This window comes from Anguilla anguilla, chromosome 4 (assembly GCF_013347855.1).
Source record: "Anguilla anguilla isolate fAngAng1 chromosome 4, fAngAng1.pri, whole genome shotgun sequence".
NCBI lineage: Eukaryota > Metazoa > Chordata > Actinopteri > Anguilliformes > Anguillidae > Anguilla > Anguilla anguilla.
The window spans coordinates 18264164-18280188 of NC_049204.1; the positions used below are offsets into that span (position 1 = coordinate 18264164).

At 42.3% G+C, this 16025-nt stretch overlaps 1 protein-coding gene across 16 annotated transcripts in view; it reads right to left on the bottom strand.

Annotated features, from left to right (window-relative positions):
- Positions 1-16025, bottom strand: part of ptprma (protein tyrosine phosphatase receptor type Ma) — a 206478-nt gene that overhangs the window by 60414 nt on the left and 130039 nt on the right. For 9 of the 16 annotated variants that reach the window (XM_035415350.1, XM_035415348.1, XM_035415347.1 and 6 more), the window contains exons 12-15: positions 12075-12348; positions 8665-8701; positions 6379-6453; positions 1340-1475 (exon numbers count right to left, since the gene is read on the bottom strand). In XM_035415350.1, coding sequence (XP_035271241.1) covers positions 1340-1475; positions 6379-6453; positions 8665-8701; positions 12075-12348 — 522 coding nt within the window. The remainder of the gene's footprint in view (positions 1-1339; positions 1476-6378; positions 6454-8664; positions 8702-12074; positions 12349-16025) is intronic. The other 7 variants (XM_035415359.1, XM_035415353.1, XM_035415358.1 and 4 more) reach the window with 1 other exon arrangement.

The window sequence follows — 16025 nt, forward strand, 5'->3', positions numbered from 1 at the left end:
CTCTTGATAAAGACTTATTTCAATTCATTAAAATATATTATTAAAATGACTTCAACAGACATATACAGGGCCTTACTATAATCCTGCCTTGACACACTGATGTCTAGCAAATTCTACAGAAAGAAAAGACAATTTCACTGCAGAATTTAAGCCAGACATTTAAATTCCTCACCACGGTTCCATTCCTAAATCAATTAATATAAATTAAACCAAATATATAAAATATCCTCATTCAGATCTTTTCATTGGACCTAGATGTGGTTAAAGTCATTTGGCATAATGAACTAATCTTGAGCACACGCTGTAATTACAATGGGTTTAACACGAGGAAATCAAAACACCAATGAGGTACACCCATTGGAATTTGTCTGATGGAAGATTTTCTTCAACAGAATATTAATTCGGTAGAAAGAAATAAAAATGTTTAGTTTAAAACCAGCCTTGGCTCTTATTCTCTCATTATGCATCGCATTGTTTTTTAAAAAAAATTTTTTTACAGAACATAACATCGTACATCAAAGTCATCTACAGCGAACTTCGAGAAGACTGTGCGTTACTGCAGGTTTCCCTGTGTACAAACGAAGTTTGATATTTGCACAGTATTGTTTCCTGAGGCGGGTGTTTGGAATACAGAGGTTTTTCTCTGGCATGGGACTAAAGCTAATGTAAACTTGCCTGCAGCTACACGCCCAAGGCTTCTCTTTGAAAAAAAAAATGCGCTTTCATCAATTTTTCCTTCTTATCTCCCCCCTTTTTCATAGCATAAGCCTCAGACATATTTTCCTATCCCTGTTCGCAGGTCATTAAAACACTGGCGTTTGTTTGAGCCTGGCATAGAGTGGAATTAATATTTAATCACGCACTGTAGAATATATATGCTATAAACAGTTTAATGGAGCTTATCAATGTAATCAAATCAATTATTTAATGCTCAATTGGCAAAGCACCAGTTTCAAGGTGAAAAGAAAATCATTGTCGATTAACTGGATCTCTCATTCCTATAATTATGCACACTCCCCAAACTCAGAAAATGTGTTTTGTGATGGGTCATTTAAACAACAAATGGCAGTTCCAAATCATTTCAGTACTTCTGTTAATATATGTTCAGTTAACAAAATGGTATTGTCACATTTAACCATAAAGACAATAGAAAGGCTAGACTAAGCAGACACATGACAACAAAGCATTACCGCACATATGACTTTAGGCCATTTCATAATCCAATAACATTAATTCCATAACCAACTGAATTGGACTTTACCCGGATGTACACGGACCCCACTATGCATTCTGGGATATAATCACTGTGCTAAAACGATCCTGTTCGGAAGTTTCTTACCTTTTCTTCATGACCAGCACCACGCCGAGGAAGATGATGACGAAGAGCAGGATGCCGGCGATGACTCCTGCGATCTTCACCGTGTGGTCGGTCTGTTTCTCCGGTTCCACGGCGTCGGGCTTCCGCGTGGCGGCCCCTACGGTGAAGAGCAGGTCGGACAAAAGCCGTCAAGCAACATTATTTTAGAACGCCGCACCATTACGGCTTTTGCATACAAAAACATTGATGGAACAGAGGTGGGGAGAGGTGGGCAACGAGGGCGTCATCTGTTCTTGGTTTTCAAACCAACTTTCGGCTTTAATAAGCCCTAGAATTGGCATCATCTGACATTCTAGCTACATTTCTTGATAATCACATGAACGACAAAAGACTTTTCCTGTGATCCTATGAAACGTTTTACTATGACCTAAACTAAGAGTGAACCAGTGTTGGTGTTTGCAGCCAATTAGCTGATTTAATTGGTGAAAATCTGTGTCATTAGCTGCATTTGCTAAAGAGGACTAAGTACTTGCACGTGTGTAGATAACTGATTCTGACATTGTAAAGGTAATGGCAAGAGGTATACAGCAGGAATGTAAATTTATATACGCCTGTCATATAAGGAAATAAGCTTGGTTCTTCTTACCCATGTCATTGGGTGTGACATGGGTAACAGAATTTCCACATCCACTGACTCTAAGCAAGTTAGAAGTTTTCTAGCTGTAGATGGAGCCACTGAATGCTGAATTTATTTACACATGAACTATAACTGGTAACATCCACATCAGGATATGCAAAGAGAAGAAAATCTGCAGCAGCATCTCCAAAAATTCAAATGTCTTGTGATACTCTGTCCAAGACCACTCTTGCGCACAGCAGGCTCTGTATCACCCAGGGCACTGTGTGTGTGTGTGTACTGGCCTGGAGGCAGACACACTCCCCCACCCCACCACACACACATGCCACACTTAACAGGGTGTTAAACAGGAAGGAAAAGGAAACCCTCCCACAGCCTGGTAAACTGGACAAGGCAAGCACAAGTTATCCTTGTTGAAGGAGGTGCACATTCAAAATGTCTTCTCCCCTCTCCCCCCTCCCCCCCCCCAAGCCATTTTATAAAACAAAAGCTGCCTTTCCCTCACTCCGCTGAGGAAGCTGCCGGGTGGCACTCTCTTCCTCCTTTGTGTTCGGGCGACACTCCGAGGTCCAAGTCACACAATGAACGTCCTTCTTAGCCCTTCTCCTGTTGTGACCTTTTAAAGCAATTAATTCTCCTTTTTTTTTCTTTTTTCCTACCCCATAAATGAAGCAGTCATTTCTCCTCTAAAGAGCTTCTGCACCTGAGCAGGGGAGATAAACTTGTTTGCTATGAATTTCAACGGCAATTGTTTTTCACGAGCACAATAAGTACTTCTTCTTGCCTTTGGATATTCAAATCTGGGTCACCGATGGTGAGCTAAAGCATGCGGGGGGGAACTCCTTTTCTCCAATTTATTCACAAAGTAGGCAGTGACGGGTGATCACACCAGGGGCACACACATTTAATATCTGTTCAAATGAGATAACCAACACCTAGCAGCGACCAGTGTTTTAGCCGAGCCGGGCTTCCCTCCTTGAAGAGAAGTTCGCTCGGGCTGTTTACTGTATAATGTGATGGAATGTCAACCCGCCGCCCAATGAAATATCCATTTCCTTGCGCTAAATGAGTTTGGGATGAAAAATAGTCAGGACACACTGTTCAATTCACCCGACCGAATCTATTCCTCCTGCCACCGCCACTTTTTCAATCACGCCGTGACAACATCCATCACGCCGGGTGCTCCACTATCGTTTACCGCCGTGACGGATGGAGTCGGGAGCCGGTCTCATTTCGGAAATTTGTATTTCACTCCTGGTGACATGCATAAGTGCGGGGCGCGAGGCGGCGCAGGGCCCCGCTGATGGGAAACCCATTCGGCCTCACGTGCCGGAGGCCCAAGCGCCCGGCATCCTGAAGCTACGGCTGAAAACACCGAGCCGGGGAACAGTGCAGCGGTGCAGCCGTGCTACCGGGAAGCTACCGCCTCATTTCCTGTTGTGACTGAAGAGGGGTACTGAAAAAGCGAAGGAAGGCTGGGGTTGGGCCGGAGCTGTTTGCGTGGAGAACGGGCGCTGAGAGAATCCGTGCAGGGTGAGCGCACGTAATGAGAGAGGAATGCACTCCAGACACCAGCAATTTCAAGAGACAATGACGCGCGTTGACGTGTGGCACAAACTCGAAAAGCCGTTTGTTCCTAGCCTTTTTTTATTTCACCTGAAAAAGGTGGAATTTTTCCATTACAGTTTTGGGGAGCCATTTTCCTACACTTGGCTGCTCTTCTCCTGTCTTACAGAAGGCAGTAAACCACTGCTGAATAATTTGTGATACACAGAAAAGCCTGGGAAACTTTTTCCACTTTATTCACAAGATGCATCCCCTTTCGGGGGAAAAAAAGATACTGTTTCCTAGCCGGTATGGCTATGAAACAGCCGGGCTCGAGGTGTTAGGTGGTCTCTATGGCAGCGTGTTGAAGAGCTGCTCCACTGGGCAGTCAACGCCGTGGCAGATGCTGCGCTGGCAGAGAGGCCCGCCCACCCCTGGGCTCATTCACATTTCCATGGCAAAACTGCCTCAAGGTAAAAAAAAGATGCTGTTAAAGAAACACTGAAACTTAATCTGTGACAAGGGCCTCTGCCAGCTCCTGGACCCAATACAAGGACATTATCCCCAAAACCCACAGCCGTCTCTTTTACAAGCCGTTTGAAAACAGTTGCACAAAGCAGCAGAACAGTGCACTAGAAACCTAATTTCATACTTTCTAAATGCTGCGTGCATGTCCCTCAGCTCAAAAAGGTTTCCTGTTTTTCCAAAGAAACAAACATCTGCACTTGCGCATGTGCAACCCCTTAAGGGCCTTTCATTCACCCTCAGTTATTTTCTCTTATTTGCACGTTCTAAGTACACTAGTCTAATAATAAATAACAATCCAGCTACAACACACTTGCTTACTTCTGAAACCTAAAAGACTCTCAGTTCCAGTCCAAAAATATATTTAAAATCTTAACATAACAATCGTTTAAGAGACCAAACCTGGGCCTTAAAAATACTAGCTAATATATTAATTGCATTGAAATATCATATTTTTTGGCTTCAGGAATAAAACCATCTTGCACTACTGGGTAAATTGCAAGTACATTTTCATAGCCTTTCATGGATGGTGTAAGAATTCAATAGAGAGGGGGGAAAAAATGGACAAACAGGAATAACCTGCCCTGAACCCTTGTGATGTTTTCTGAATTCACAACACAAAGAGAATTCTCTGAAACATATGATATGATGCACCTAATATTGCCTCTCTCGGTGCACCATTATAGATGGCATTGCCAAAAGTAAAATGACAAATATATCACATAAAGCCAAAAAACAGGCGATAAATCACACTTGACAAAACAGGTCATTAACTGCTTTCAGTTGGGGTTGCGGGAGCTCTGAACTTCTCTCCCGACTTTCTGCTGAGCCCCAGCTACATTGAGATGAATTAAGCCATCTTTGCGAATCCCCAACAAACACGAAAAGAAGAATTCAGAACAGGATATTGAAGGGAGTAGACCGTTCACAGAGATCGGTTCTGATTTTACTGCTTATCTCTTCTGAATGCAACAGAAAATAGAGCAGCACTTTTGCAACCGCTGGCATAAAAGCCATTTCACTTGGAGGATACAACCTTTAAGGCCTCACCAACATACGTTAGGGCTCAAGACTAAAGCGTACCTGTTTTCCCAGGACAACAAAAACACTGCATGTGCTTCACATTCCAAATCAGTGAAGGGTTAAGCCAAACTGTTTAAACTCTTAAATTCTTTGGTTGCTGTTTCTAGTCAAGTGATGGTTTATACAGTAAACTGAAGAGATTTACAACAACAAAATGTAGGACAAAATTATTTAGCAAAGCGATGTTGCCACACCCTGAGAATGTGAGTTGTCGGTCAGAAATGTACTGCGCGAGTCATGAGGTTTGTCTGGCGTATTCAATCTACACTCATTTTATTACAATACCACTGTAAAAAAGAGAACAAACGTATCCACTGAGAAGTAGCTCACTACTCACACTCCTTGTCAGTCAGTACGGTAAATAGGCTGGAGTAAAGGTGCCTTGTTTTTAAAATATTGTAAAACAATATTCTCCCCATCTGACCATTGTTCATTTCCTATTTTCTTCCAGGTATTTCAATTTCTGCTTTTGTATAACTGAAGTCTCTACACTATATTTCTTTGGTACAGTATTTTAAAGCATAAAACTTTGTACGACACAGTGACTGAACGTCAAAAACAATTAGGCCTCTTGCACAAGTAGCGAAGTCTTCCCCTCTTCTTTGGCGAGAGGTATTGTATGGTAAATATGTAAATGTAATTTTCTGACAGCCCGTTGAGCACGCTGGCTTTGTCATGCATGCCTAAGTGTTATGGTTTTCTGTTTCATGCTGTTTTGGAAGTATATATTGATTTTCCACTTCATGCAAGAAGCCGTATATCAGCTCAGAATAGAAATCCAGGGGTTTGTGATTTTATCAACCGCGCTATTGAGTATACCAAATCCCATCTAACACCACTGACAATTGCACATGAACTGACCTTAATATTTTATAAATACAAACTAGACTGCATTATTGAAATAGTGAAATCAAAGCCTCGCAACATCCATTTTGCTCGCAGTGAAAAGCAAGCTCTATTTCATTAGATGGACAAGACTAAAGGTCACACTCTGAAAAGCAAATGGGAACAAGCAGTAGGATAAACAAGCTCAGACACACTGTCTCTGAGAGCACACTGCACCTGGACACTTGAACAGACACAGTCACACGCACAGACGCACAAACACGCAGATAATATACGGCAGGCACACAGACGCACAGACACGGAGACACACAGACACAGGCACACACTCTTAAAAGACAGCCAGACAGACGTGATAAAAGTGACAGGCACACAGACCCACGGTGTAGGAGGAGAAGGGTGCCGGGGAGCAGCGTGAATGTCTGACCTGTTAGTTGGTTGTCGCCAGCCGCCGGGGCGATGCGAATGTAGGGTGTTGTGAGCTGAGTCACGATTATGGCGGCTAAGGCAAAGGAAGAGTTCCAGGCCAGCATGCAAAAGGAGAGAGAAAGCCGGACTGAAGCTGGAGACTCGGCACAGGAGAACATCTTAGTGCAGTGCAACAAAGGTGGAAGGAAAGAAACCTGGCCTATAGGTAAGTGTGCGGTTTAATAGCAAAGCCCCAGTGCACGAGTTTTCAGGTCGCAGTAACTGGGCCGTCACCAGGAAGCTGTGCACATAAGACAGGGATGTTTGCGTGCGAAAAGTAACAGCCTAATTCTGCTAGCAACAGAACCTAGTCTAATCTGACACTTGGTAAACAATTCAACAGATGCTTCATCTGAACAGTCATATGCTGCCTGTCTAATTTCAAAAAATAACAAGAAACCAAAACCAATGTAAAAAAAAAAAAAAAAAAAAAAAAAATTAAACTTCTACAGTGGTGAAAACTGTAATGAGGAAAGTTTCGCATTAGCCATGAAAAGCGGAGACGAAAAAACAAAAAAAAGCTTTGGAATAAAACATCTCTCATTTGCATAGAACAGCCTGGGCACCATTAGGAAGATGGCATGTACTACGGAAAATAGATTATCTACCATCTGTGCTAAATTAAATTCAACACAGCGACTGCGTGCTATCTGAGAGGAGCACCGCTGGGGTGCGGAGAGCCTGCCCTTTGTGAGACTCCGCGGGTGGCACACCGTCCCGCGGTGGGTCTCAAATGGCCCCGTCCCGCAATGAGCTAACTGTCCCACAGTGGGTGTGAGCTGACCCTGGTGTGACTATGCCCACAGTGAGTGGCAGCTCTAATCTACCCTTACGTAATGATAAAACAAAGACGCGATGGATATTAGCGTTAAATGCAAGACTTGCAAGTGTGTGTCACTGCAGGGCTTCTAGGCAATGGCAGATACACATGGTGCATTGACTATCATCTATGCAGTCAGTGACATACTTAGATTTTTACTTCTACAAATAAAAAATACCCAATTCATGGAAAGATTACGTCATTACGCAAGTTGGATTTGATTTACACCCAAAACTTCTACACTTTGTTTCCTACATTTTATCCTTTTATTTTTATTCTAACAAAATATTTATTTTAATTCTCCTGAAATGTATTATTATTATAAAATTTAAAAATAAAAACCCCATAACATAGGAAAAGTCTAAATATTCAATGATGAAGGCTGTCCTTGGAAGCAGTTTGATTTAATGTGAAAAGGGGACCGCTATTCAGGGTTTCTAAGAATATGCTAACAGTACAGTTCCACCTAACAGCCCACCTTTTTACTGATGAGCTTTTTGAATCGGTTTCAAAATAATTAAATTGGTTATTCCAAATCACAACTGAAAACAACTCAATAACAGGTTCATTGGAAGCTAGGACATCTGTTAATTGAGCTCTTGCTTCATAGCTCAAAATAGGTTTGAAAGCAAGCGTGCTGACCTGACTGCAAGTGCTTTAAACCTTCAACGAAATACTTTTTCATGCGTTTCATTTTCAAATGCCTTTATAATAAACACTGATACTGCTTCAATTATATCTAAACATTAAATGGAAACAGTATACGCACTATTCTTCAGAGAATAACCTTAAGCGACTGTAAGGTCGCCAAGGAAATGTTATTAATTCACACAAAAAAGATGAACACAGCCACAAACGTAGGGTTTGTGCAACCGTTTCAAAATCATTTTTGAAATCAATGGGAGGGGTCAGCGTAACGGTTATTGCTAGCGTATTATTCATCAGCGAGTCTGACTGAGTTGTTTGTGTTTATTTTTTCTAAATGGGACATGACTAACAGATATTGAATCAGCAAGGAAGAGAGTCAAGGACAAAGTGTCCATCCAAGACGGCTTAAAAAAAAAAATTGATTTCTTTCCTCCGATGTTTCCCAGGCTAGGAGTCACAGGGTTAGCAAATGAAATAAATAAGATTTCAATGCTACTTTCATGACTTCTGAAAGAGTCACATTAAAAATGCACCAAATGTACCAACACAAATGCACCAAAATCAAACAGAACATAGATTAAGGAAAACGGAGAAAAGGAAAGAAACAAATATAAATGAAATATAAATATAAATGAAGAGATATTAGTGTATTTTAAAAGCATGTAGCTATATAGATGTTAAGAATAGGTAACATATAAAAAGATGCATGTTTAACATTCTTTCAAAACCTATCCTTGGTGGCATGTGGGCCTTCATATTTCTTTTGAAGAGTCCTACCTTTGGTGGCCACTCGAACGCAATCAATTTTGGTCTCCTGCATTAAAAAAGAGAAAGAAGAAAAGAGAGAGGAGAGACAAAAAGAAGAAGCACGTCATTGATTGGCTGTGGGAAATGGCAACATGTTTCAGGGCTGTGTGATGGAGTCATGGGTGTCTGGTAACTGCTGTCTCTCAGTTAAAAACGCTTTCCTCTCCCAATCTGTTCAACTCGCCGACCGTAAAATGTAATAGACTTGGCGCCGGGGAAAGTCTGCTTGGATCAACGGATTCGCTGGCATTTACCTGCCAGCTGACAGAAGGGCGTCTCAAATATTGTGTGTGGCCTCTCACTGAATGAAAACTGGACGACCTTGAACCACACGCCTACCCCCCCTCCCCCCCCCCCCCCCCCTCCCCCTCAACTACCACATCCAGAACGGTGATGGCTGTAAACGGCGTGTTGGGCGTTATAAACCCGGGACAGCGCGTTTGGGCCTGGCACAGGCGACACGCGCCGAAATCCGGGGCTGTGATAGTTTCTGGCGCGCACGCGGCTCGGCTTGTCAGAGGCAGCCGTCGCGGGAAGGGGACGGGGCCAAGGGGGCCCCCGCGACCCGGCCGCAGAGGAAACGAGGAAACAATTCGCGGAAGCTCCGAGCGAAACGAGACCTGCCCGGTCCCATCGGACGGCCTCCGTATAGCGTCGTCCCGCCGCTCTCTCTCACAAAAAAACACAACAAAACAACTCTCCGTCTGGAGAATTGCAGCAGGCAACAAAAAAAAAAAAAAAAGGGGGGAACAAACAATAGTTTACTAAAAAAAAAAATTAAGATTCAGCAGACCCCAAGTAACTTGGAGCTTAGTCTAATTCCCAGCAGCTTTAATACAGTAAAATGCACTTGTGTGTGGTGCATTATTTAAATGATGACAAATTGGAATACGGAACTGCTAAATTATTCAAGTTAAAATACAGCAATGTGGTTCAGGTAAAGTAAGAGCAACTCTTCATTTACGAATGGAAATGAAACACTGAGCAAATTTATTTTGCTCCAAAGTATAAATAAAATTAATACATATTTAGTGTTTACTGCTTCTAGAACCAAACACTTTTTAGGTCAATTTTACAAAAACTGAATGGAAACTCCTCACTCTAACTCTAAAGTAATTATCCTAATTTGTGAAACTGAGTGTAAATTATTATGGAAATAAATATACCACCATTGTATTCCTACAGTAAGAACGAAACATACTAAAAACTTGATTATGGGTAAACTGCATGGAATTGCCTCCTACAGAACTACTGACACTACTGAGTATCAGACCAATTAAAAGCCTTTCACCATGGAAACATGCTATATGAGTGCCTTTTGTGAAAAACAACAAAGCAAAGAGCATCAGGTAGATTGATGGAGTTACTGAAGGGGGGATTAAGGTTTGCATTACATGCTGATATTGTGTGAGGAACTGGAATTTGGAATTTCTAAAGGAAAAATGTGCAAGGGTATGTTTAAGGTATGATAAGGTAAAACTATATAAATTATATAACAAATGACTAAAGCCAAGTTTTACGTACTAAGGTATTTTTAGTTTTGTCGAACATGTCTTTTCACTAAAAGGACCCCATAATGTACAGTACTTTAAGTAATTTTGGATGATTACTTTTAATCTAAAAACATGGTTGTCAGGAAGAAAATCCTTGCCTGAACTTTGGACGTAATTTTCTCAAAAGTGGAATTGCATGCCTTCTATCAAAGTAGCATAGCTGTTTGAAAAATAGCCTGATTCCAAGAAATAACCCCCTTTAAAAACCAGAATTCTGTACCTTCTTATTACACATAATTTCAAAATTTTTATCGTGTGCCTTTTCACTTTTCTCACACTGAAACCCACGTGTATGCATGTGCACCTACGCGCATACACACACAATGTTGGATCTCTATAATATACAAGCCATACTGAATCGCAATACTTCATTTATAAAACTACCCATTATTGTTAATTGGTTCGTAAAACCTCGCTCGTGTCATGTGATCCCCTGAGGGTTTCTGAAACCCTTGTCCCAGAACATTGAGTTGTTTTGCTTATCGAGCCACTGGCATTTCTTCCAGTGGCCCCAGCTCTTAACAGTGCGGAGGGCTGTTGTTGTTTTGAGCCTCCTTCTCCACGCTGCCAGGCTGAGCTGAAAGTATGTTCGACTGGGGCCGATCGGCCTCCTTCTGAAAGGTCGGCGGATTGGCCGGCGAGGCGTTGGGGGAGAAGCCGGCGGCCCGGCGGCCGGGCCTCGGCTCTCCGGCCCCCACAGCGCCCTATTAGAGCCGGAGTCGGGCCTGCGGAACGGCCGCTGGCCTGAGACGGCCTCCGTTAGGGAGCGTCCGTCCCCCGCGCCGCCAGAGGAGCGGTCACGCGGGGCGTAATTCCAGCCCCGGCGCTTCGGGACGCGCTCCCGCTCCCTCAGGCCGGAGCACGCAATTAGCTGCGCTGAATAATCTAATTGTTTGAACTGCACTTTGGAAAATAAAGGATGTGCTTTTCATTAAGGCCAATTTGCATATTAAAGAGGCGATTACTGATATTTTTAATTTCCATTAAATCGGACTCATAATAGTGCGTTCGAAAAAGGGCGCCTGGTATCTGGGGAAGGAAACCTAAATCTCATGCATGTTTGAAGCTGGACCTGCAATGGCAAATCATAGCAAATTACCTGTGTGCGGTGTCAGGACATTGCATTCCATACAGGAGGCTTTGTTTCTCAGAATATAGCCCGGAGTTAGGTCTGCAGTTTTTTTTTAGGACTTGATTGACAGAAACAACATATCGGTTTTTTCCTATAAACACACCTACTCCCATTCTCACAAGAAGACCAATGATTAAACTACGTCAGGGTCACAGACAGCTTTTCTACCATCTCCTGCCAGCATAAAGGGTCTTTCATTTCCGTCTTTCCAATACTCAGTGTAGCATGCAGTGGGTTCAGGCTAACCAATCTCAAAATAGTCATCTCTCAAGAATCAAAACATGGGAACAATGGGAACTAGAGCTGTCAGCCAGCCACCCAGCCTAACTACTGCCACAACTGATCATAAGAACCCCGACGATTACGACCGGTGTAACAGTGCGGTCTCCTTTGAGTGGCTTAAAACTAGTGTTGCCTGGAGAAAAGACTCTTTAAACAAATAGTCACTCTCCTTCAGGGAACATTCAAACCAGTGGATCATTTTAAAGAGGGAAAAACGGAATGAAAGACCTTGAGACTAAACGACTTTAAATATGTGGCTCACTCAGTGTTTTAAGGCAGAAAAATAATGGGAGCAATTGCTGGATATTTAAGCTCTGAATTTGCTATTCCTGTTGAAATGAGAGAAATTTATATGCAGCTGCCACACTGTGAAAATCAGCGGTGATTTAGGAGGCGGGCTTGTGTTCACCCACCCCATTGGCCGTGCTGACTGCCTGGTAGTAGACGCTGTAGCTCTTGTGGGGCAGGAGCGGGGCGTTCCAGTAGCCGTTGTAGGTCTTGTTGTCGCCGATGCTGAAGGCCTGGGGGCCCTGTATCCCGGACGCAGGGAACTCCGCCGTGAAGTAGTACTGGGAGTTGAGCAGGGTGGCGTTCTGGAAGTGGATGGGCACGGGGTAGCAGCGCAGGATCTCCGCGGCCCTCCTGGCCCGACGGGGGCGCTCTTCCTCCACCACCACCTGGTACACGCTGCAGAGGGGCAGAGTGCAAGAGCTTAGTTCAAACTGTGACGCATGCAAGTCACTGCCTCCGCTATCAAAATGCCCGATTTTCATGTTCGATTCTTGACATCAGTACTGTGACAAACAAACACACGTATTCACACACACACGCACGCACGCAACCATACACATACACACACACACAATGTGCATGCGTGCATACAAATTCACTTCTTGTAGAACCAGTTGCTAGGAGTATGGTTCCTGAGGAAATGGTTGAAACAAGACTAAATGACGATGACTTCAGGCGTCATTCAAATAAAATCAACGTGTGAGTGGAAATTTGTGAAATTTTTCTTGAATATTTGAATATAGCATATTAATCACCATGCTGGCGTGTTCCTCTCTGACCCAAATCTCCACTCAGCTGCCATTCAGCATGAACTATGTAGGTCATATGCAGCACGTCTGTCAAACGTGACTTAAACGGAAAATACTTCATAAGTTTATTATAACTGCTCAGTTTATTTAATTTCAATTTACTTTCAAGTATTATATAACTGCTTTGTTTTATAATGGCATTATCATAACAACATTGTTTTTTCTTATCTGTACCAACTAATAACTGCATTGCTAAGAAAAAAAAAAGATCAGAAATAAAAGTGAGCCTAGAATATCGGGAAGGCAGTGCATCTACGAGCTACGATAAGCACTGTGAGCGGACTGTGCATACGAGCGCGCTGATACGCTAACACGCCGCGCGCAAATGAGTATTTTTCCAACCTGTAAGCAAAAAGGGCAGAGCGCACGCCCAAGCCAATTTGCACCCGAGTAAAAAAGGCGGCGATTCGGCGACATGGTTTTATATTGGCCAAGGGTCTCCGGCAGCACGAGCCCAGACCGGTTTAATTAACTCGGTAAAGCCCGCAGCCTGAGCCCCAGTTCGGCTCAAAGAAAAGAGGCCGCCGTCTAATTTATTGTGAGATAGCAGGAGAGCAATATCCCATCTATGTGGGATTTAAATGGCACGAAATAAAGGCTTTCTTATGAAATTCCAGGCTTCCCTTCTCGCCCATTTCAGGATATTACAACACTGAACCCTGACACCCCGAAGATGTATGTTTGTATGAATGTGACCAAAATAATGATGGCAAAAACCTGGTCTGTAGACGTTTCAAATCAAATTTAATATTCTTTTCGGGGAGGAAAAAAAAAGGTCAGCCGTGACCACCTCGTTGAAAAATTAGCCTCAAAAAATCCTTGTAACTGGGAACTTCATAAAACAGGTGAAAATATTTGTATGTGTGGTGGATAAACCTAGCTGTAGTCCAAGAGCTCGTTCTATCCGATGCAATAGAGCGAATATGTGCTAGAGGAAAGAAGGGGGGGAAACAGCACTGTGGTGAAACTGAGTGAAGCAGAACAGAGCTCTGTGCTAACGATTGTAAAATAAGATTCCTTTTTTGCCCTCTGAGCAGCACTAGACAAATTAGCTTTGCTAGTACCCAGACCTCGACTCTATTTGCTGTTTAAAAATTTAAACACCTAAAGGTCAAATAGCTAGTTTCATTTCCCCCCTTTATCAAAGTCCTATTGTTAAAAATTAAAAAAGAAGAAAAAAAAGAGGGTGGCGGTTTAAAAAAAAAAAAAAAGAAAAAAAAAAAAAGCTGTGTGAAGCTGCATCGACTCTCCCGGTAGCTTAGTTTAACCAAATCACACAAGTTATGGAGCAATGCTGCAGAGGGCTGCAATGAGGGGTATAAAGTTGAAATTTAGCGATGGTATTTCACTGCAGAGGACTCGTTGGCACGGCTCTCCCCCGAGGAGCCGCTTGCAACAAAATCCACAGTTCGCCTTGATCAAAGCACTCTCATTATTCTAATTTACATGAAGAGGAAGGACGGGGTCTTTAAATGAAATCATTGCTATTGCAATATGTTCTCCATTTATTCATGTCAGATAAAAAGAAAACTCCATATAAAAAAAAATTATAAAAAAAAACATTACCTCCCAAAACAAGATCTGGATGATTTGTTTGAAGAGCAAATTGGGAGAGGACAAGAGTGGTCTTGGGCAAGTATTTAAAAATGAACACCTATCAGAGGCTTTCAACCAGCAGATCAAGAACAGACGCTAATGCTGAAATTCATGGTGCAAACGAATCCTGGAGACCAGACTATGAAAATCAACATGCAAGGGAAAAGCTGCTTACCTTAATATTATTTCAATGCCATCCCTATTTAAAGTGCATAATTGCATAATTGCAGTATTAGTTTCACATTATTCAATCAAGATTTCATGTTCAAATGTGGATGGACTCATTGCATTTTAATAGGATCTACCCGCATTACAAAAATTGAATTTGCTATGCAGTATTTCAACTGGATCAACCATTCACTGCATGATATAATTAAAGAACCATCCTATATTATGTTTAAAAGCTATAACCTTGTTATATGTATACAATAAAAAAAATCTTTTCATCCTTTTATATGTGATGAAACTCTATAGCACTGTGTATCTTGATAGCCGTCAACTTTTTCATCTATAAACAATGTTGATGAAACATAAAATACTTTTCAATACCCATATGGGAATTTCCCCCCCAAAACATGCCTACATGTCATGTGTGAAATCAGAAAATATCAATCCTAATGTGCTTCTGTAGGATTGATATTAACATGCTAACAAATAATCTTAAATGGCAAATTATTCCATTCAACCAAAGCTGCAATACATTTTGAGCGCAAGTATCTGCAACAACATAATGTACAGGCCATTTTCATGAAGGTAACTCAATCAAAACCAAAATTCAGCTGAAAGGGAAGTCATTTAAAGCTATAACTGATTAGACAAATGTTGACTAGGATTAACCTCACTTTAGGACACAAACATTTGTAATATCACTGCAAATGATATTACAAATGACAGAATTTCTAAAAGTAGTACTACAGTCGAGCTTATACTGCTAATGGTGCACTACTATTAACAGTGACTTTGCAAGCTGTTCACCAAATCACCATCTTCACGCTCCCGTAGCTCCCACCAAAAGCCCTAGCGAAAAAACTTTTGTCTATAACATTGACCATTTTAAATCCAAGAGTAGGATACCATGAAAAACCAGGCCGCGAGAAATATTGAATGCGTATTAATTCAATTTTCCTCGTTTCCCGTCCTTCGGCGATTAGATCTGTCATAAACTGCTTTCGAATACTGGGCAGGTTCCATGAATGCATTCTGTGTTCTCTCAGCCGTAACTCATTACGGGGAACTTCCTCGGCATCAATAAGTCCCTCTTGCCCTTTCGCGTGTGGCTCAATACCACGCCGCGCTGCTATTTAGTGATAAAAATCTGATGTAATAAAATATTAATTACAGCTGAGAGGCTGGTGAGAAATACGAAGTTAATTACCGTCCCAAAACTGAGAACAAAGGGCATGATGGGAACTGAGCCGGTGCGAGAGGGCTCTGCGCCTATGAGTGGAGGGATCGGCCAGAACATTTACGCCAGATTTAGAGCCCGCTTAAAGGCCAACCATAACTTAAAGGGGCTGTCGGGGGTGAATTACGCCTCATATATTCCAGGTGACAAGTGTTCAACTGTGCAGGACAACTTCACTCTTACATCCCATGTCTTCCTCTTTAATGAACGTGATGATGAGGGTCCATGCAATAAATAAATAAATAATGCTTTACGCCGGTCTG